This window comes from Astatotilapia calliptera, chromosome 23, assembly GCF_964374335.1.
Source record: "Astatotilapia calliptera chromosome 23, fAstCal68.1, whole genome shotgun sequence".
NCBI lineage: Eukaryota > Metazoa > Chordata > Actinopteri > Cichliformes > Cichlidae > Astatotilapia > Astatotilapia calliptera.
In genome coordinates this window covers 42738815-42761443 of record NC_137443.1, presented here as the reverse complement: position 1 = coordinate 42761443, position 22629 = coordinate 42738815, and the positions used below count along the sequence as shown (strand labels likewise).

General features: G+C 39.4%; 3 protein-coding genes and 2 long non-coding RNA genes across 6 annotated transcripts; 2 read left to right on the top strand and 3 right to left on the bottom strand.

Annotated features, from left to right (window-relative positions):
- Positions 1-1365: 1365 nt before the first annotated feature.
- Positions 1366-2506, bottom strand: LOC145424129 (uncharacterized). The gene is made up of 2 exons (XM_080297024.1): positions 2070-2506; positions 1366-1835 (listed from the first exon to the last, which is right to left on the bottom strand). The coding sequence occupies exons 1-2, from the start codon at positions 2300-2302 to the stop codon at positions 1517-1519; spliced, it is 552 nt and encodes a 183-aa protein (XP_080153150.1). The 5' UTR covers positions 2303-2506; the 3' UTR covers positions 1366-1516.
- A 240-nt stretch (positions 2507-2746) lies between these two features.
- On the bottom strand, positions 2747-3481 carry LOC145424131 (uncharacterized). The gene is made up of 2 exons (XR_013905100.1): positions 3315-3481; positions 2747-3235 (listed from the first exon to the last, which is right to left on the bottom strand). It is a non-coding gene; the product is annotated as an uncharacterized LOC145424131 (long non-coding RNA).
- A 7531-nt stretch (positions 3482-11012) lies between these two features.
- Positions 11013-12235, top strand: LOC145424440 (OX-2 membrane glycoprotein-like). Its single transcript, XM_080297777.1, has 4 exons — positions 11013-11385; positions 11480-11782; positions 11862-11900; positions 12008-12235. Exons 1-4 carry the CDS (start codon positions 11013-11015, stop codon positions 12115-12117), a joined length of 825 nt encoding a protein of 274 aa, XP_080153903.1. The 3' UTR covers positions 12118-12235.
- A 1736-nt stretch (positions 12236-13971) lies between these two features.
- LOC145424130 (uncharacterized) lies at positions 13972-14391 on the bottom strand. The gene is made up of 2 exons (XR_013905099.1): positions 14214-14391; positions 13972-14134 (listed from the first exon to the last, which is right to left on the bottom strand). It is a non-coding gene; the product is annotated as an uncharacterized LOC145424130 (long non-coding RNA).
- Positions 14392-17541: 3150 nt separating this feature from the next.
- On the top strand, positions 17542-21678 carry LOC113017014 (OX-2 membrane glycoprotein-like). 2 transcript variants are annotated; one of them, XM_026160270.2, is made up of 7 exons: positions 17542-17699; positions 19069-19407; positions 19502-19795; positions 19875-19913; positions 20021-20090; positions 20185-20227; positions 21354-21678. In XM_026160270.2, exons 1-6 carry the CDS (start codon positions 17636-17638, stop codon positions 20207-20209), a joined length of 831 nt encoding a protein of 276 aa, XP_026016055.2. In that variant the 5' UTR covers positions 17542-17635; the 3' UTR covers positions 20210-20227; positions 21354-21678. The 2 variants fall into 2 exon arrangements, with proteins under 2 accessions (XP_026016055.2, XP_026016054.2); XM_026160269.2 differs by lacking the exon at positions 21354-21678 and adding an exon at positions 20462-21323.
- The last annotated feature ends 951 nt before the right edge of the window (positions 21679-22629 follow it).

Below are 22629 nucleotides of genomic sequence, written 5' to 3'. Positions count from 1 at the left end.
TTGAAAAAATGACACACAAATACATATGTTTATATTTACATTCATGAAGTTTTCAGTTCTCAGCCCAGTAATAATTGTCATGTAAGACCATGCTGGTGTTTCTTGTCAGGTATTGTTGGTATAGTGTTTTAGTGGTTTTATTTAGTACTTTTGTTTATCTAGAAAAGTACTTTTAGTCTGATAATACAGCAAATCAGAGACGAAGCCTCGACGAAGTGAATTATAAAGATGCTAATTAGGTTACCTGTCTGTTATTTGGTGTGTAAGTAATCCTGAGCCTGTTTAGCATCAGTAGCTCACAGCTGAAAGAATAGTTTTAGGATTTTCATCATCAACCTGCAAATTATTTGCAGTTATATTGAGGCAAAAAATGAGAGATATTTCATACTAACGATTGTATTTTATTTTTCAATTTTTAATTGTCTGTTTAATGTTATGTCCACACTCAGAAACTGTTTCCTCCCTTCCTCCTCTTGGTGTCTCTGTGGGTTAAACAAAAGGAAGGAAATCTGTATGATCAGTGGCCTTTACACATTGTCCAACGTGAGCATTACAAACACTTCTGTTAGGTCCATATGGACTGTGAATTAAGTTGGCAGGTAGCTTTTTTCTTTATAAAAAGTGGACCTGCATGTTGTTACTCATATTTCAACTGAGTGTAAAAATACAGAATGTCTAATTAGTGATGTGAAGACACACAGAGCAGAAAAAATATACACTTGAAGATAACATGTAAACTTTCATGCAGTAAATTTTAGTCTCATGCAGAGTTACAGTCACCGCAACAGCACACGTTTTCACGAAGCACGGTAACGTGTGGGAAGTGATCTCAAGGACATACGCCTTACAGAGTAGCTCTGTGTAGAAGGTCATCATTTAAAAAAAAAAGGATAAAGACTCACCGTTAGAGACAGAGGAGGACAGAATTATTAGCAAATGAGAAAATTTCACTTTTTAAAAGCTATTTCCCAGGTGCTGTTTACAGTTTTTGCCCGTTGCTTGAACACATTTGGCAAAACGTCGCTCATTGTGCCAAAACTCTAAACACAAGTAAACACGACACAACACTGGGAAATATACCATACACATCTGTGCCAAAATGAAACTCCACTCCCAAAACCTAAACTCTGCTGTCAAAACCTAACATTCCTCTGTCAAAATGTAACTCTGTTGACAAAATGACACATACTTGCATCATATGCAAACACTTACAGATCAGGGGGAACACACTAGTCTTCTTTACATAAAACACTGCAGTCCTTGATTTCCATTGTGTAGTCAGAAGGCACATTTACAGGAGACACATTTCCAAACGACCAAAAACGCAAATAGACCTACTCAATAGTGTACATCGCAGTACCATGAATTCAGATAAAGCAAAAAAAAAAAAAAAACCACAACACAATAATACTGCAATAGAAAAAACACTATACTGTAAACACAAAAAACCATGACAATTGTGCATAAGTGGGCTCATGGATCCCGCCGTCTGTTGGGGTCTGGCCACAGGACCTCATCAACATCGCAAGCAGTGTCCTCTCCCGCTGGGCACCGGGGAAAATATCCTCTTGCATGTCGAAACCCTGTCACTGTTCCTCTCGAATGGGACTCTGTAGAGCTGCTTCATGGTGGTGCTGAGTTTACCCAAGATGCGTCTGATGGTGGTGATGCTCACATGGTTTATGTTGCTGAACACTCGCCTGTCTGCAAGTATTTTCCGTCGTAGCTGGTGGAGACGGATGGCATTGTCTGCCCTCACTAGGTCCACAACGGCAAGTTCCTGCTGTTGTGTGAACAGGCGTTGCCGTCCTCCCCCAGAAGGTCTTCGGGTCATTCTGGAGGAATACAACCACATATTGTCATCGGTTTGCTTATTTTTCTTACAGTACTTTACTGTATGTACTGTGTCATCCACTGTACAACACTGTACTTCAATATAAGGAATCAGCCACTTTGGCTGCAAAAGGAGCATTAGCACCCCGTACACTTGATATGGTAATGTGATATACTGTAGAACAGTGCTATGAAACCATCTGAGTAGAGCAGAAGGTATGGAGGTGAAGACATACCTGTTTTCTAGTCGGAATGTTCGTATTACAGATGCCACTGTGAAGCGGCTTAGATGTGGGTGGACTCTCTGCCCAGCTTCCCTCATAGTCAGGCCATGGTTGATGACATGGTCCACCAAAGTTGCTCTTATTTCATCAGAAATATGGGTCCGTTCATGGCCTCTTCGGCCTTCTCCTCCTCTTCCTCCTCCTCCTCTACCTCTTCCTCTTCCTCTTGCTCTCCCTCCATCCATGCTTGCAAAGTTCTTGAAATGGCTACGCTGAGGGCTTTTTGTAGTTGGCTAATTGGTGTTCGGTTTTGCAAGTACGTGCCTTCAGGTGTGTATTTGAGTGGTTGCAATTATCCGATGTGTTTTGTATTTTGGATACATGTGTTTTCCGAATGGCACCCTGAGATTTCATTTTGTGAGCGAAGTGTCTTATGTATGAAATAGAGTGTAGCATGCAGGACCATGTGTGTTGCATAAAGGGGTAGGTGTGTTGCATAAAGGAGTAGGAGTGTTGCATAATTGGTACTGGGGTGCAAAGCAGCGCTTTTGTTTAAGGTATGGGTACATGTGTTTGAGGTATGGTAACAAAAGCTTCACGTTGTGTTACTTTAGTCTGAGCATGGGTTTATAGTGTTCAAGCAACGGGCAAAAACTGTAACAGAGCAAAGAATTTGAAACACAGTTTGATCTTTGGATGTTTGCATTATTTTATTTTTCTCACACAAAGAAAGTCATTTCATAAAAATAAAAATGATATTAATAATTTTGCTTTTCTGTGTATGACGGGTCCTGACTGATCAAGAATAAAAATTACATAAACAAGGTTAATCAATCAAAAACACAGGATAAGAAAGTCGTTTTATATTTTTAATGTGTGCACATTTTCAAACTAATCCTCATGTTCACTTCCCGTTAGTCAGAATTTCACTCAGCTTGAGCTAAGCAGATAATTTCTAATCAGAGATCTAATGTCATGGGGATGAGGAAAGTAGGACCCAAAACGCAGGACTCTGCGATGCCACAGTGCACTTTATTTACAGTGAATAGACGGGTCAGTCCAACAATTAACTCAGAGATGCAATTTGCCAATGGTGCCCATCACTTGCTCCCAGTGCGTCCCGTGCTGTAGCCCCCTTAGTGTGTGTGCTCCCCAACTCGCTTCTTCGCTCGACTTTCCTGGAGGAAGAAGGAAAAACCACAATTAGCCACACACGCTAGCCGACTACCAAGAGCGCACGTCGCGCACAGACTATACCAGTCAGGAGTAATAATCCCACGTCGACTGTCGCCGCGAGTCCAGGTTAAATACCTCTTTCTAGCCGGGAGGGATGATTACCACCAGCTGGTCAGGTAATCAGCTGCAGGTGGGCCACGGCAACAGCGAAGAGGGACTCCCGATGACGACAGTCGCCCGGACACGCCTCTCCCACGACGCGCGCTTCCGTCAACAGCCCCGAGGACTGGGGGAGAGAGAGAGAAGCAGACACACGCACTCTACATACAAACGTGGACAGAACAGAAGACGACACAGACCCCAAATAGTAATAATAATAATAATAATAATAATAATAATAATAATAATAATAATAATAATAATAATAATAATAATAGCTGCTCACGGACCCCTGAGGGTCCGTGACATCTAAGTGTTGGAGTTTTGACTGAATGCTGAATGTTTGCCTTATAAACCTGTTTCATGATTGTTTTTTACTGATTTATCTTTAATATATTAATGTCTCAATTTCCATAGATTTATTGTTGGTCAGCTGATTTGTTTAATGGATTTTGCCTGTGTTTCAGATGTTGACATGAACATAGCTCATGCCCAGTAATTTCTTTTCTTAAAGCAGGTTCAGTTTAGCCGCAGTTCGTTTTGATCCGCATCAGTGACTCTGAAGCTGAAACTAGCCAACAGTTTAGGGTCACATGAACAACTTGCACTTTAGCTGCAAATACATAATAACATCTTAGAACAAATATAAAAGCTTCCAAACTCTCTTTTCTTTATGAACAGACAGTTTCTTTTAACCACTTTAAATGCACTTGCTAAAATAAATAAATATCTATATATAGATATCCTGTGACTCAATGATCTGAGGTGTTTCGCCGGAACAATAACCCAGTACTTTCTCAGCCGTGCATTTCCTTTCAGTTTAAAGTTTTAGCGTGTGGAGCCACGATGTCGCATCTTCTTGTCTTGTTGTAGTCTCGTGTTGCTTTGTTGCTGTCATGTTGACTGGCATTGATTGGTTATTCTTTGTTTTATGGTGTTTTAGTGTTAACCTTTTATTACGTTTTAATGGTGCTGGTGTACCATTTGCATGTACCTCTGCTGCACTGCACTCAGTTGGTGTTCAGCTTGGATGTGCCAGATGTTGCTTTTAATTGAAGTTGTATTTTAAAGTGCATGTGTGTACGTGTGTCTCTGTGTGTGTGTTACTGTTTCTTTCTCTATTATTTATTGAGGTGTTTCGTGTTTTGTATTGCTTGATTTATAGATTTAATTTTATTTGCTTTAGTGGAGACACAACTGCTTCCACCTGTGGTGGAATTCCCTCTCATGCATGTGAGTGTACACACTGAAAAGCAAATATAGTGCAACATTTTAAGATGCAGTAAGAGTGGTAGTAAGGATTGCAGAGAGACTGCAGGGGTGAGTAATTAGTGGGCATTCCTCTCTGTAGGTTGCCTCCCCTGGTGGCCAGTCTCCACCATTAACTATTTTATTGAGCTGCTATTTTAACTAGGCCAGCATCGTGGCAGCGAACCTTGGTTTGTTTTGGGTTTTGGGTTTTTTTTTAAAGTAATGTTGGTTAATAAAGTGTCTTTATTAAAGGTTTAGTATTGGAAGTCCTGCTCCTTAATTTCCTGTTTTCTTTTCCTCCCCTTCTCTCATTCCAAATATAAAGTGTTGAGTTATTCAAAATGAGAAAGAAATGTAAACAGAATGAACAATGGTGACATGGACCTAAAGCTGTCAGTCGAGTGTGTGAAACTTTCCCTGCTCTGAATACCCCTGAAGATGTAAACACAGTAAGCGCACCAAAATGAGCTTTGCATCAGCGGTCAAGTGTTCAGCGCGCAGAGTTCGCAATATAGCAGTCACAGTTGTAACGCAGTTTCTTTTTAGTTAATGAGACTGTAAGAAAGTCATGTCTTTGGTCAGGTGCATGATGGTGGTCATAACTGTGTTTACATGTTTAGATCATATGTGTCATCATTGATCATTTTTAATCCTGGTTTACTTGTAAATCTTGTTTGAGTGTCAGTTCAAAAGCAGCCCATACACTCCTGCTGTATGAGCTGTATTAGAAAAAAGAGCTCTGATCATAAATGTTCTTCTGCCCATCGTACGGCTCAGCAGTTACACACAGATTTCAGGTTTGTACAATGGAGCAGTTTGCTATAGAGCCCCGCAAGGGACATTGGAGAAAAAAAAAATTAAGAAGAACTTTTGCGAGATCTTGCAAAAGTAACTCGGGATCTCGCAAAGGTTTTGCAAAATCTTGTAAAAGTTCTTCTTAATGACTTTTTTCTCCAGTGTCCTTTCGGGTGCTCCGTAACAATCTATTTCCCAGAACTTCAAAAAAATTATTCAAACTCTTCGCCTCAAAAAACTGAGTAAAGCTTACTTAAGATAATATGTTATGACAACTTATTAATTTCAAGTATATAGTACTAAGAATAACGTTTTAAGTTCTAAATTAAAAATCAATTTGTGGGAAATTGAGCAATTTGTGGGAACTTGACATTGTTTTATCACAATTTCTAGTACAACACTTATATTAATACAACACTGAATGCAAGTATGATTCAAAAAGAATAGTTAACAACACTTCTTGTAATGGCGTCAAAATCAGCCCAACTTTTACTTCCAAATGCAAAAAAGTAAATCAGCCAACATACTGGACACTGTTCTTCTGAACAACAAATAATTATACTGCCAACACTGTTTCACTGTGAGGTTAATAACAAAGTCTCCGATTTCATGATTCTGAAACTAAGTTTAGACTTCCTACAATTTTGTTTTACAAGTTACATGCATTTTATTTTCATTATATATTGTTCAGTCATAAGTGCAGTCTCTAGATCAAACAATACATTTGTTTTGCATTCAAACACAGAAGCTTGGTATGTTGTAATACTTTAAGGATGGCTTGTTTCCAGTCCAGACATTACTTCCTGAATGACTGTCATGGATTTAGGTGATCCAAATGTAAGTGCAGGAGAAAGTCTTTAACTTCTCTTCCCTTAAGTACAGTGGCAGTGGATTTGGGCTGGAGATTCAATGACCTTGAACCTGCAGGCGGCCATCTTCACTGACCACACCATCTGTCATAGAGAACTCATCTCTCCTGGTGTCCTGCAAGCAAACAATCATATTCTGTAGAACCCCATCTTATTTGTTTTCTTAATTTTTTTAAATCTGCATTTACTATAGAACAGACCACAATTTAGACAATCTCAGGCTCCCTTCCCACCGGAGAGGTAACATTCAATGTCCTACTTGTCAGTCTGGATATCCCTGACACCACCTGACACACAATAATGTCATGAAAGCATTTTTTTTTTTTTAAAGGGCTGTGCAAACACAGCCAATAACTTTTCATCCTGATGATCTGCAGAATAATTTGGGCATAAAACAAATTTCACTGTTCAAAAAAAAAAAAAGGAGGGGGGGGGGGGGATAGCTCAGTAGGTAGAGTGATGGCCCCATGATCGCAGGGCAGGGGTTTGAATCCAATAGATGGCTACCCTGAGGTACTGCTGCAACACGTTCTCACTCCCAAAGCGTAACATTTAACGCTGGGTGACAAATCATCAACATGTCACGTTTTCGGGCACCCAACACGTTCCTAAATGACAACTTCGGAAAAATGAGGAACCATGAGAACCGTACCGTCCCCACTGCTCCCCGGGCACCCAATGGCTGCCCACTGCCTCACTGAGTCACTGAGTAAAACTGGTTTAAAAAGTGGAGACCTGAGAGAAGCCAACTAAACCATGATCCAACCCTTTCACCGTCACCAGCACAAACACATGCTTTTTGACAGCGTTGACTTTTTTTGGGCTGCAGGTTTTGCAGATACACGGTTTTTTCTGGATAAACATACGTTTTGTGTGGATTTGCAGTGTAGTGGTTAGTGCACCTGACTGAACAGCAGAAGATCTCTTATTAGCAGCTCACACATTTGTTTACTCAGCAGGAATTTGTGTTTTTCAAAACCTGAACTGAATGTGATTGAAGCAAGAGTTTACAGTTTACTTGTGTTGAGTTTTCTCGACTTTCCTTACAGTGTGGTGTTAAGATTTGAGACAGAAAAACCAGATTAATAATATTGTATTGTGCATTGTTTTTTTATGTAAATTCTTTGTTTTATTTTTTTATTACTTTTTTGAACATTAAAATTATTTTTTCAATAATTTTGGATGACTGGTCAAACGGCTTTTGTTGCTGAACACTCTTCAAAAACAAATAAACATAATTAAAGTCCCATATTTTAAACACTTAGCCGTCAACAGATTTTGAGTGAAGTTACACAAAAAGGCCACATGAGGTCTTTGTTTATTCATGATGAATTTATAGAGGCTTTTCAAAATGTGTACAATAGACACACAAAATAGAAATACGTATATCGATATTTACATTTATAAAGTTTTCAGTTCTCAGTCCAGTAATGTTTATCATGTAAGACCATGCCAGTGTTTCTTGTCAGGTATTGTTGTATAGTGTTTTAGTCATTTTATATTTTATTTGGCAGCGACATCAACACACAAAAACTGGTCCACCCAAGGATTGGGTCCCCCAACACTAACAGTAACATAGTGTACGCTGTTAAGTGCCAGCAGGATTGCCAGGATTTATACATCGGGGAAACCAAACAACCTCTGGTGAAGCGGATGGCACAACACAGTTGAGCTATCAGGCCCAGACTCTGCAGTCTATTTACACCTACAGGCCAGTGGACACTCTTTCAATGATGAGGATGTAACATCCTGGACAGGAAGGAACGCTGGTTTAAGCGCGGAGTCAAGAAGGCCATTTATAAATAACCATCTGAAGAAGAAGTCACTTGAATGAGTGACTAATCGTTTCTCCTTGTAAAAACGCTACGTCCAGATGCACAAAAAAATGAAAAAGAAAAAAAAATGTAGTCACTGGGGCTATTGTGCCATCTAGTGAGTCTATCATGGAAGTGGTTCACATGAGGCAACGACTATACTACCAATTAACTCGGAGCTGGACGGACTTTGAATTCAGAACGAAAACTTTAATAAAAAGATTTTAACCGAGCACTGAAGTGTCGAATAGAATATCCAAAGAAATAAATGTTTCATTTATTATTCCATCAGTTAAGCATACATTTCCCCTTCATTCCCAGACAGGATTTACAACAAATTCTACTAATAGCCCAGCCGCACATGAGACCTATCAAACCAAAGGTCCAAGCAAATAGCACTACAATGCTCACTAAAAACAATCAATATACGTACTATATTGATTGATTTCCCCGCTCACAGCCGATCTAGAACTTGATTGATTCAACCATTAAAACCCTTGGTCACACTAGAAAGTCGAAAAACACGCATTAAAAATGAGCACCTACAATACTGAATAATCAAAATCAAACAGCCAAAGTCTCTGAGTTAATCGTCTGTGGAACTTCCCACAGAAGAGCGCTGACCTCACGTCACTCACCCTAACTTTTCAAAGCTCCTCTGCTGACACGACGGAAGGCAGCAAACTGCCAGGTGACACTTGCTACAAGATAATTCACACAAAAACCCTGCTTCACGAATGATTTAGTAGCAAAAACACAGTAGTTCTGTGTACAAGGTAAGTATTATTTTTTTCTTTTTAAAGATAAAGACTTACCTTCAGAGACAGATGAGGGGTTATTAGGCCCATATGAATAGTTCTCCTTTTAAAAACTATTTTCAAGGTGTTGTTTAGCAGAGCAAAGTATTTTAAACGCACCTTCTCCAAACGTCCCAGTTTGAATTTTGGATGTTTGCATTTTTATATTTTGCTCAGAGAAAGAAAATCATTTCATAAAAATAATAATGATATTAATAATTTTGTTCTCATGTGCACTCGTTAAGCTGCTCGTTTTGATCAACCTGAAATTAGCCAACAGTTTAGTTTCACATGAACAACCTGCAATTTAGCAGCAAGTATACACAAAAACATCTTAGAACACATGAATTATAAAAGCTTTTAAACTATTTTCTTTATGGACAGACAGTTTTTTAACCACTTTAAACGCACTTGCTAATATAAATAAATATCTCTTTGTTTCTCTCTCTCTATATATATACACAGTAGATACATATACTGTGACTCAGTGTCGGAGGTGTTTCCCCGGAACATTCACATTTCCGTTCAGTTTGAAGTTTTAGCGGTAAGTGTGGAGCCACGATGTCGCTTTTTGGAGTCTCATTTTATGTGATTGCTATTTTTATTCTTGGAGTCTCTGACAAAGGTGGGAACAAAGTCTGTGTTAATACAACTCTATACAATCTCTCTCTCTCTCTCTCTCTCTCTCTCTCTCTCTCTCTATATATATATATATATATATATATATATATATATATATATATATCTGTGTGTGTGTTCGATAGTTTACCACTCAGTTTTACTAACTTTGTAATCATTTGAAGTATTTGGACTTTCCCATGTTCAGCACGTAGGCGTCAAAGTGACAGATATTACTCAAGTTATGATAAATGAGAACTTGAGTTTGTGTAAACTGTGCAATGCAGTAACTAACAATGAGGGGTGAGGTTATCTGATTTTTACAAATTTACAAATTGGGAAAAATTGGCAAATTAGCGGATCAAAAACAATCCTGACAGGAGAACAGTAATGAGTGTGCAGTAATGGAGCCGCTTTCACGCACGTGTTTCTCTCCAGAAACAGCACGATGACTCAGCGCAACGAGAGGCAGCTGAAGGAAAATCAGTGTGTTTAATATCAGAGAGGCTCGTGTTAAAAAAAGCTGCGTGTGGATAAATGTTCCTGCGTGTCCTTGCACAGCTCAAGTTTCATCCAGAGGACTGCTTCATTGCAAACTCTTCCACCACGAACATCAAGTCTTTTTAACAGCTCACGTGTACAATGTGAAGAAGAACACAGAGCATTATTTACAGTCAAACCCTGAACCATTAGAATAAATATGAGCTTACGTAATAACTGTGCACACTGTTGTCCTTTACTAAAGTCGATATTCTGTACTGAGAGTGAGCAGACAAGTTTGCAGGGTTTCAGGATTTGAGTCACATTTCTGCACAGAGGCACATAATGAAAAATGTCTCACACTAAATGACTTTTGGTAAGTACTTTTTCTGCTCACTGCCTGCAAACCACAGCAAAAGGGACAGTTACAGTATCTTCATTAACACAGGGACTGATGGGGCTCTGATCATAAATGTTCTTCTGTCCACTGTATAACTCAGCTGTTACACAGAGATTTAGAGGTTCATAGTGGAGCAGTTTGTAATACCTCAGATTTCTCTGGATACTCCCTGAGTCTCAGGACCTCACAGTCCCCTGACTGGTTCAATCTTATATCAAAAACAGAATAATTGCCCTTCGGCCTCCTCTCATTTAGCCGAATTGCCGCGCTGTTTACAGAAAAACACTTACACTCTGTTATTTGCTTTTAAATATTCATATTTAATGTTTCGTCAGGTCTGCTCATTTCTTTACTCTTAATTTGCAATGCTCTTTTTGAAATGTCGGTCAATACTAAAATCCTCCTTGTAGTGTTAGAAAATCCCCTGCAGCAGTTACTGTATACTATTGGGGCAGTTCTATTCAGGAAGGAAACTAAAAAAAAAAATAAAATAAAAAGACTGTAAAACATGTTATGAACAGTGAGAAAAATAACAAAAAAGTTTTAGCAGTGAAACTGCAACTTTGTGTGTTACAGTTCACCTGAACAAAAGCTGAATGTGCCTCACATCTCAAACTGTATCTCCTACAGCTCTAACAGCAGTGATCCAAACACAGCAGACTGTGCTGGCAGCAGTGGGAGAAGATGCTGAATTCAGCTGTCAGCTCTTGGACACTAAAGACGTCGTTCAGGTCACATGGCAGAAAATATCACATGATGTGGAGACAAATGTTGCCACCTACAGCAAGCAGTTTGGTCAGAGAGTGAATGATGGCTTTAAAGATAAAGTTGAGTTTGTATACACTGGACTGCAGAACTGCTCCATAGTCATCAGGAATGTGACGGAGCAGGATGAAGGATGCTATCACTGTCTGTTTAACACTTATCCTGAAGGCTCATTCATTGGTAGACCCTGCCTCCAAGTCTATGGTAAGAACTTTTACCTTAATGTGATTAAATGCACCAGAAGCTGGTTTATTCTTGACAACATGGTCCTTATAACATATTTCCTGATCCTTCACAGAGCTGCATGAACCTGTTGTTGATGTCAGAGAGTCAAACTCTACTGAAGAGTGGGTTGTTTCCTGTTCAGCCACTGGTCGACCTGCTCCCACTGTAACACTCAGTGTCTCACAACAAGACCTCAGCTTCTCACAGTACAACACTGTCAGTGTGTCCAACACCAACGCTACATTCACTGTCACCACTACAGCTGTGCTTTCAGGTTCATGTAAACACAGCACACAGGTGGGATGTGCAGCACGAGTGCTCTCTGCTCCTCACAGAGAAGTGATGGTGACGATTCCTGATGATGATGATGATGATGGTGAGAAATTGTTTCAACATCACTGATTCATAAATTAATGATTACTCTGTGATTCTAATGTTTGTGTTTCTTTTTCCAGGTTTGGATAAGAAGTCAGGATCTAATCAGAGAAATTTAGGTGTGTTAACATTTGTGTTTTTAAAGCCAGTTTTTATGTTCAATGTTTTTCATCATTTGATAGTTGTTCACATTATTGTATCCTTCTATCTCCTGTTTTTCTCAAAGGAATCAGGATTTCAGTCATTCTGTCGTCTGTGGTGTTGGTGCTCTGTGTCGCTGCACTCCTCTTTGTGGCTTATATGAAAAAGAAATCTCATAGCAGGAAATCCTCTTAAACACTTTCTCCTTTTGATTCCCCTCATAAATGTTTGTGCAGCTTCATAAATCTTTCAGTCTGTCGCACACACAGTTCAAGATGAACGAAACACCTGAAACCTTAAGCCAGACACACTCAGGTTTATTGGTTATTTATCATCCTGTCATTTTGTGCGTGGAAATTTTTGTCATTCTTTTTCACTCTGTTATGTTGTCACATTTCAAATCTTCCAACTTGCTTCTAGAGCTCCCCCCCTCCCCCCTCCAATCTGATGTGTACTACACCTCAGTAGACTCTGCTGCATTTGTCTTTGTTCTGTCTAAGCTAATCTGCTCAGAATGCTTTGATTTTGCACTATTAACAGACAACTGCTGCAGTGTTTTTTATTATTTTTTATGGGACTGAAACACCTCCACTGAAACACGATGATAATCACCTCAGATAATGGACTCCTAGGAGACACCAACCATGATGATCCAGGACTTTCATCTTTATGAGAGCCAGCTAGACTCAATTCTGAGTCTATCTCCACCTGTCCTCATTTTTTCCAGGTCCTGGAGTCTCTGAAATATGGAGAGCATAGTTACTGAATTGCTTCCAGCAGCCCTGCCAGCCTCCCTGGCACAGCCCCTCCTTTGCAGCGGAGCCACAGACCACACTCTGCTTGCAACGGCTGCCAGACAGGACAGTCAAAATAAGAAACAAAGATAGCTAGCTAGATATATTAATTAATATAATGGTACATTGCAATTTTACTCTTAGTGATTTGTGCTATTTATTTGTTTATCTATTTATCGATTTACCTAAACACCAGAACCCAAAGTTGCATTACATAAATATTGGCTTATTCTGCTTATTCCTCCTAACTTACGTCGTAACTGGAAACTGCTTTTATCCTTACACCATAACCTTACATGCCATTCAGCTTTGTCCCCTTTACTTTATGCTTTATATACATTACAGCAAATCAGACATGAAGCCTCAACTAAGTGAAGTAAGTAGAGGCTAATTTAATGTCTGTGTGTTATTTAGTGTGTTAGTAATTCTGGGCTCACGGTCTGTTTAGTTCAGCATCAGTATCTCACAGCTGAAACAAACGTTTTAGGATCTTCATGATCAACCTGCAAAATATTTAAAAATCTGTGAAACTATAACAGCTGAACACTGAGAAAGAAAACCTTCCACTTGAAATACAGAAATCTGGAAACGAGGCCACGGGACGTGACAGTGTGTGTGTGTGTGTGTGTATGTGACAGCTCAGGATTCATCCAGAGGAGGGCTGCTTTGTTAGAAACTCCTGCACCATTAACATGAAGTCTTTGTAACTTTGTAACACCTGACTGTCCAATGTGCAGAAGAGCACAAAACATTATTCACAGTCAGGTCTTTTTTACTTCCTGCATGACCTGTAACATTGCAGACATTTATTAAAGTCAATATTCTGTACCAAAAGTTTCAGACATGAATCTAACTCACTTCTAATATGAGTGACACTAATTGCAGCATCGTGACAGATGTGCTGTAGGCTGTAGTGCAGGTCTGAGAGAAGGAAAAACTACATGAAATTGATTTGTAATGTTGCAGAGGTTTGTGTGTGTTTGACTCCAGTTTTTGTTCATCATGGACCGATTACAAAATGTGTATACATATCTGAAAGAAGTCACTGTAAAAACTCAGTTGATTGTCTGTGTGTCTTTTATTGTGGCTCTCCTCCTTGACCCCGAGGCTTCATCTTCAGTTCTGCTCTGTTTCATAAAAACTGCAGAATTACTGAGGAGCAGAAAATGCAGAGTCAAAGCTTTGAGCACAGTGTGTCACGGTCTGGCTGGCAGACCGTGGCGATGAGGAAAGTAGGACCCAAAACGCAAGACTCTGCGATGCCACAGTGCACTTTATTTACAGTGAATAGACGGGTCAGTCCAACAGTTAACTCAGATGTAATTTGTCAATGGTGCCCATCACTTGCTCCCAGTGCGTCCCGTGCTGTAGCCCCCTTAGTGTGTGTGCTCCCCAACTCGCTTCTTCGCTCGACTTTCCTGGAGGAAGAAGGAAAAACCACAATTAGCCACACACGCTAGCCGACTACCAAGAGCGCACGTCTCGCACAGACTATACCGGTCAGGAGTAATAATCCCACGTCGACTGTCGCCGTGGGTCCAGGTTAAATACCTCTTTCTAGCCGGGAGGGATGATTACCACCAGCTGGTCAGGTAATCAGCTGCAGGTGGGCCACGGCAACAGCGAAGAGGGACTCCCGATGACGACAGTCGCCCGGACACGCCTCTCCCACGACGCGCGCTTCCGTCAACAGCCCCGAGGACTGGGGGAGAGAGAGAGAAGCAGACACACGCACTCTACATACAAACGTGGACAGAACAGAAGACGACACAGACCCCAAATAATAATAATAATAATAATAATAATAATAATAATAATAATAATAATAATAATAATAATAATAATAATAATAATAATAATAATAATAAGAAGAAGAAGAAGAAGAAGAAGAAGAAGAAGAAGAATAACTGCTCGCGGCCCCCTGAGTCCTCCAGAGCCGGTCCGTGACACAGTGCCAAAACTTTCTTTCTTTCCTCTAACTCTTTCTCGGTCCCAAAAAAGTTGATTCTGTTGATCTGGATGTTACGTTTTCAGTGGGAGAAATGTTTTGTTGCTCAGCCAAGTGAATTCTTCAGTCTCAGCTGACTCCAGGTTTCCCCAAACTTATAAACATTACATTTCCATAATGACTGAAACCAGCACCACTCATGCTGTGAGGTCAGTTTCTTGGTTATTAATGAATGCAAATTGTCACTATCAGAGAGAAGTGACTGTTTAGAAACTCTTTTAAAGTAATTGATTCATAAATTAATGATTACTCTGTGATTCTAACGTTTGTTTTTCTTTTTCCAGGTTTGGATAAGAAATCAGGATCTAATCACAGAAATTTAGGTCTTTTAACATCTGTGTTATTAAAGCCAGTTTTTATGTTCAGTGTTTTGTCATTTAATAGCTGTTCAGATTATTATATCCTTCTTTCCACTGTTTGTCTCGAAGGAATCAGGATTTCAGTCATTTATTTAGTCGGTCTTTGTTACTGCACTCTGCTTTTTGGGGGGGGAAATGCACTTTTAATTTTAAAACTTTGTATATTTGTATGTTTGTATATTTCTTTATTATTAGGAAAAACTGTTGTTCATAAAAGGTAAAATTTTGTCTTGTTTGTCAAATATTTTGACATCAAGTGATTTTAAGTGAGAATTGTGAAAATGAACAAACAAGCTGCTCGTGTTGCTGAAATGAAATCTAATGCAACAGTTTATTCACTGCACTGCTGTTTGACCTCTTTGCAAAGGTAAATCAAACTCACAAAGACAACCTAGTTGTGTGAACCTTGATTTATTTAAAAAATTTACACAGGAAATGTTTTTGAAAACACATTAATAGATCCCCACTTTTGGATGTCACCACATATAAGGTAATTTATTGGGGATCTTTTCACATTATATGTTTATTATTGGATACAAAAAAAAAGAAGAAGAAGTTGAGAGCATCAAGCTAAGGCTTCGTTCATTAGGAATTGCATTCATTATAGGGATGGTATTGGTTTCCTCCAGACATGATGCTTGGCATTCAGGCCAAAGAGTTCCATGTTTGTTTCATCAGACCAGAAAAGTTTGTCTCTCATGTTCTGAGAGTCCTTGCCTTTTGGTAAAGTCCAGGTGTGTTTCCATGTGCTTCTTGGGACCTTCAATACTGCACACATTTTTCTTCACACTTTCCTACAATCCCGTCTCAGAGATATACAACCAATTCCTTGGACTTCATGGCTTGGTTTGTGCTCTGTCACCTATGTGGCCTGATAGAGACCGGTGTGCGCCTTTTAAAATCCTGTCCAATTCAACTGAATTCATCACACATATAGAAACATCTGCCAGATGATCATTGGCAACAGGATACACCTGAGCTCAACTTCCAGTGTCATGGTAACATCTGTGAATAGTTGTGTGTGTGTTATAGTTTTGGTTTTCTTTTTAATAAATTTGCAAGAATTACAAGCAAACATTTTCACTTTGTCACTCTGGCGTATTGTGTGCAGAGTTTCAAGGTGAAAATGAACTGAATGAGACAGTAACATGACAAAATGTAAAACAAATGACTGTGGTTACGTTCAGAACAGACTGCTGCAGAGAGACGTGCCTCCTTATTTATGGTGACCAGGCTTAGGAGACAGAAGTATCTGTAGATGGTTATTCTGCTTATTAACATTTCATAAATGCTCCAGTGTGATACAATAAAGCGAGTAAACTGACCATTCTTCCATCAACCATATTTTTCTAGTCTGCCTCGACACTCTGAATATGTGTTAAAGTCAGGTACCAACGTAGCTAGAAGGAACTACAAGAAGGTAACGTCTTGCTGTAGTTCCAGGCTGCACATGTTTATATTATTATTATTATTATTGCCTTTCATGCTGTTGCAGCTATTGTATGTGATAACCCACTGACTCCTATACAGTGAGACTTTTTTGTTTCCTCTCTGCCAACTGATGTAAGAGTTTGCTGTTGAACCATAGGCTGAGCAGTCACAACTGTTCAGTTAACATTTTATTTTATACAAAGTGCCAAAACCAGCTACCTATGACAACTACTGAAAAACATAAACACGTCGCTACAACAAGCATATGGTAGATGTACTGTGATCTGTGACTGAACCTGCCCTGCATCGCGCAACCATCACTACCAGCCAACTAATGTGATGAAGACTGAGTAGCCTACGCCACCTGCTGGTATACATGTACACTCAGCATGAGAAGCTCGGGGTTAACGAGCTTTAGATTACAAATGAATCTCTGCACAGATCAGATGTAGGAGAAGAGTAGCAAAAGTCGCGTGTAAAAATCAGACAGTTGAACAGCTGAACGACTTGTAACTGCAGATATTTAGGGGGAAAAATCGTAAAAACAACAAACAATTAAAATGTTTGAATGCTGATTGGAGTTTCACGTGTGTACAAACAGTCTGTAGGATTGTGCTGCTCTTGACCTGGAAAAAGATCTGAAGAGAAATCGAAAGTTACGAACATTGAAACGTGTTCAGTGCAGCCGCTGTCTGTGCTTTTAATCCTCTCGTGTTATTATGTAAGCTTTCTGTGCTTCTGCCGCTCCTGGTAAACTCCGCTTTCACTCTATTCCCGTCCACTTGTCAATCAATCAGCACTCGACCAACGCTATCCCTGTCCAGAGACATGCAGGTAGTGTGTTGAAAGACTGAACAGGAGCATTAATGGGGTGGGTGGAAAGCCCACTCTGTCAGAACGAAACACTTTAAGCGTAATTTATTGTCCTCGAGTGCGTTCACATCTCCGTTTGGACAGCGAACTGAGAGATGATGGTGGAGCTGCTCCGACTTTTAGAGCTGGAAGTGACGTGAAACGTTGAGTAACTTGACTCCACGCGAGCTGTACGCATTTGATTGGATCAAACTCGAGGAACTGCAGAAGCAGGAACCTGGAGTTTAAATGAATGGCGAGTCAATGAAATGTCCTCCTTTGGAGTTTTGTTTTATTTTCTTGCTGTTTTCATTTCTGGAGCCTTTGACAAAGGTGAGAAAAAATTTATTTCTGTATGTATGTGAGTTAGACCCTTTTATAGAATAGACTTTTATTTTTATTTTTATACAGTAGAGGTCACTAAGGTGACCTGAGAATTTAGATTATGTTGTGACAAGTACAACCACCGACAGTGTTAAAGTTTATTTTCTGTGGTTTCTCTGAATATTTAGGAGGGGTTAGTGACGGTCACGGGGCTGTTGGAGCTTGTTCTTTAGGAAAATCATAGCAACACTTCAGCATTCCCAGTATGTTTTTTTCTTTTGTGTGTGTGTGTGTGTGTGTGTGTGCGTGCGTGTGTGTGTGTGTGTGTGTGGGGGGGGGGGGGGGGGGGGGGAGGGGGGGTGAATTAATCTCACTCTGAATCAATTTTCAATATGTGAATGTCATAGTTTGAAAAAGTAATAAGGTCCTGCAGCTTATTGTTGGTGTCGACCGGCAAAGAAGAAGAAAAAGTAGAAGAACAAGAAGGGCAAAAGGGACAACGTGGCAGTTGTGATATTATGTCAGCTTACGATCTAAGGAAGTGTATCCGGCTTGATGGCTAATGATGCCCTGAGTGACGTTTGTCTGAAAATGTTTGCACAGGTTCATGCCATAATCCACACAATGTATTATTTATCAAACATGGTAATGTGAGAATTGTTAATGCTGAATGGAGTTTTTATAATAGTCATTTTATAATGTTGTTTTAACAAATGTTTTTAAAGAACTCAAACAGAGAAAGTGCATATGTCCCCCAGTGAGTCATTTATTGGTTTAGCTTTAAAATTTGGAGATTTTCCTAAACTGCAAACTGAAAAAAAAAGTTTGACCTTGACCTGTGATGTATGACCTCTAAGCATTACATACTATTGCATGTACTTTAACTTTCATATGATATATTAGCCAAAATGATAAGTCAAATTTGACCTTGGGCGCTAACAATGAAGCTCAAAACAGCCTGTTTTTTGTTTTTGTTTTTTTTACATTCCTTGGCATAATTATAAGTCTGTCTATGGAGACACTGGGATGAATCTTACATCTAATATATTATGTAACCTTAAAATCTTGCCTTGTGGCTAGAAAGGGTGGATAGTGATCTGCACATGTATGTGTGCACCTCTATGGTTGTGTTCGGGGTGTTGCAGTAGAACTAAAAAAAACATGTACTAAAAAACCTGAAACAGCTGGAAGCAACTTTGATTCCTGTTGCAATAACACAGTTACCAGATTTGTTTAGGCAGAGTGTCAGTGTGAGGCTGAAGGTACAACTGTGTGTTGCAGGAACTGGGATAGCCAGTAACACTGGACCTCATGTGTCAGCAAGTTGGACTTGAACATTATATTTAAAGTGCCTCACAGCTTGATCTATCTCCTACAGCTCTAACAGCAGTGGTCCAAACACAGCAGACTGTGCTGGCAGCAGTGGGAGAAGATGCTGAATTCAGCTGTCAGCTCTTGGACACTAAAGACGTCCTTCAGGTCACATGGCAGAAAGTCTCACATGATGTGGAGACAAATGTTGCCACATACAGCAAGTACTATGGTCAGAGAGTGAATGATGGCTTTACAGAGAAATTTAAGTTTAAACATACTGAACTACAAAACTGCTCCATAGTCATCAGGAATGTGATGGAGCAGGATGAAGGATGCTATCCATGTCTGTTTAACACTTATCCTGAAGGCTCCTTCACAGGTAAACCCTGCCTCCAAGTCTATGGTAAGAACTTTTACCTTAATGTGATTAAATGCACCAGAAGCTGGTTTATTCTTGACAACATGGTCCTTATAACATATCTCCTGATCCTTCACAGAGCTGCATGAACCTGTTGTTGATGTCAGAGAGTCAAACTCTACTGAAGAGTGGGTTGTTTCCTGTTCAGCCACTGGTCGACCTGCTCCCACTGTAACACTCAGTGTCTCACAACAAGACCTCAGCTTCTCACAGTACAACACTGTCAGTGTGTCCAACACCAACGCTACATTCACTGTCACCACTACAGCTGTGCTCTCAGGTTCACGTAAACACAGCACACAGGTGGGATGTGCAGCACGAGTGCTCTCTGCTCCTCAAAGAGAGGTGATGGAGACGATTCCTGATGATGCTGGTGAGAAACTCTTTCAACATCACCGATTCATAAATTAATGATTACTCTGTGATTCTAATGTTTGTGTTTCTTTTTCCAGGTTTGGATAAGAAGTCAGGATCTAATCAGAGAAATTTAGGTGTGTTAACATTTGTGTTTTTAAAGCCAGTTTTTATGATCAATTTTTTTTGTCATTTGATAGTTGTTCACATTATTGTATCCTTCTATCTCCTGTTTTTCTCAAAGGAATCAGGATTTCAGTCATTCTGTCGTCTGTGGTGTTGGTGCTCTGTGTTCCTGCACTCATCCTTGTCAGGTATAAAAAGTGATCTCAAAGCAGATACTCGTCTGCTGATATTACAGCATCTTTACATATTCAACTGTTCTTAAATCTGTTGTCTGTCACACAGAGAGCTCATGGTGAATTATAACTGAAACAAGAAACACTCAGGAGTAAGTCTCTCTTCATCCTGCCAGACTGCACTCGGAAAGTTGCTGGTTTCTTTTTCACTCTTCAGGATATTTTCACATTTCAATTCTTTCCAACTTACCTTTTACTTTTCTACTTTCTTTCTAATTCATCAAACCCGTCTTTGGTTTGTCTAAGCTATTGTTCTTTGTTCAAAAATATTTTTATTCAGCAATATTAACACAGTGATGCTAAAATGTTTTTGTTTTTATTTTTAGAACTGGACCATTTTCAGTCAAATGAAGGGACACTCAGACACTCAGCGGCAGAAGGCAGACACCTCCTGAGGAGTGTCAGTTCATTATGCCAGAGTGTTACTTTTTTTTTTTTTATCTCAGTGCTTTGTGCTGTTTATTTATTTTTTGTATATCTTTGAAATGGTGCTGTTTATAAAAAGTCATGTTTTGGTGTTTTGTCAGATATTTAAACATTAAGTTACTTGAAATGCGAACTGTGAAAACGAGCATGAGTGGCTAACATGAACCTTTCTCATCAATAACTTTGATTAAATTGATTTTATTGATTAAATTGATACTACCAGAGACAACTACAATGAAAACTGCACTGTGCTTTTGTAAATAACAACACTTTTCCACCTGAAATTGCAGAAAATGGCAGCTGAAGGTCTCTGTTTGTTCACTGTGAACATGTTATGCTCAATTTATTACTACGTGTATTGTTAAAAAACCAACACATACATTTGTGTTCAGTTACTCAGACCAGGAATATTTATCACCTTAGTAATGTAAGACCATCCTAGTGCTAGTCAAGTATTGTTTTAATAATGTTTTAATGTTTTTTTTATCTGCAAACATTGCACTGCTCATCAGAAAGTGTAAAGAAACATTTGACGCTTTTGCTTCTTCTCTGTGTCAAACTGGACTTAATGCAAAACACTCCTTATTGTCTCCATGTAGTTTTGCAGGTATACTATCTGTTGATATGAGTTACCTTTCCACACATAAAGACAGCAATTTTCAGGCTTACAGTTTGTCAGTCTAAACACATGCAGACTGCTGTTATTCTCACTGTACTGCTGACTGACACATTTTCAAAGGTAAATAAATTTCACAAAGTCAACCTGCTTGTTTTTGTCTTGGTTTATTTCAGATTTCTACAAAAAATGTTTTCATCAAACAGATGATCAGATGGATGCTTTTGATTGGCGGCACATGCACAGCTGCACGTAAAACTGTTTGTTTTACATATACTGAACACACATGAAAAAAACAATTTTTCGTCCACTACCTGAAGTGAAGGTGGCAGACAAGCCCAGACCAGCTCAGCCAAGAGATGCAGTTGTATTTCATTAAATGTAATCTCTCCAGCGTGTCCTGGGGCCTCCTCCCGATAATTAAAAAAGAAAAAGAAAAGAAATCCCAGTGTTGTGCCAAAAAGTGATTTCCAAATAATAAAAGCATCTTTGATCTGTGAAGTGTTCTGTTAAATAGATCATTTTTTTCCTTTCGTACTTGTGTTGCCGATTGGCGGATATTGGGTTGTTGCTGTGACTTCAAGTATAACTACTCTATAGAATAATAACGGTTCCATATTGCGCCTGTTTAGTTGTAATTTATGCCTAAATGTGACTCACTCACCTGCTATTGCTCAAAATGACCACCTGGTCATAATATGGATTCAAATTTAGAAGAAGAATATGGAATAATCCTTTAAATTCAGCTGTAGTTCAATTTTTGTTGTGGACATTAAGAAGGAATTCTTGATTCGTGAATGTATCCATTCAGATTTGTTGGGAAGGTTTCCTTGGTGAGCCACACCAACCACTGCCTTTGTTTGCACTTTTTTCCACTAGGTGGCACTACAGCCGTAGGATGACCTCCTACAACATCTTTCCTTGCTTTCGCTTCACTAATCAGCTCTGTGTTGCAGTTACCAGCTGCACAGTGCACGGTAAATATGATAAATAATGACAAATGAGACTTATTGTGTGTGTGAAAAAAACCTTGAACCAGTGCACCACATGGAACAAATATTGCAGGACATCATTTGTGTGTTCACACTCAGGACCAACAGCAGACACAATGAGCACTACAGAACACATCACACACAAGTGGAAATAATTCACTCAGCCTTCAGAGTTATTGAATTCAGGTGTTCAATCATTCCATGTCCACATAGTGTATAAAATCAAGCACCCAGGCATTTACACTGTTCTACAGACATTTGTGAAAGAAGCCTGGAGAACTGCAGTGTGGTACTGTGATAGGATTCCACCTGTGCAACAAGTGCAGTCATGAAATACGGGTACGTAAAATCACAGAGCGGACCTTGAGGCTCATAGCGCGCATATGTCACATAACTTTTGCACAGTCACTGAAAACCTCTAAGCTTCATGTGGTCTTCAGACTAACTCAAGAACAGTGCG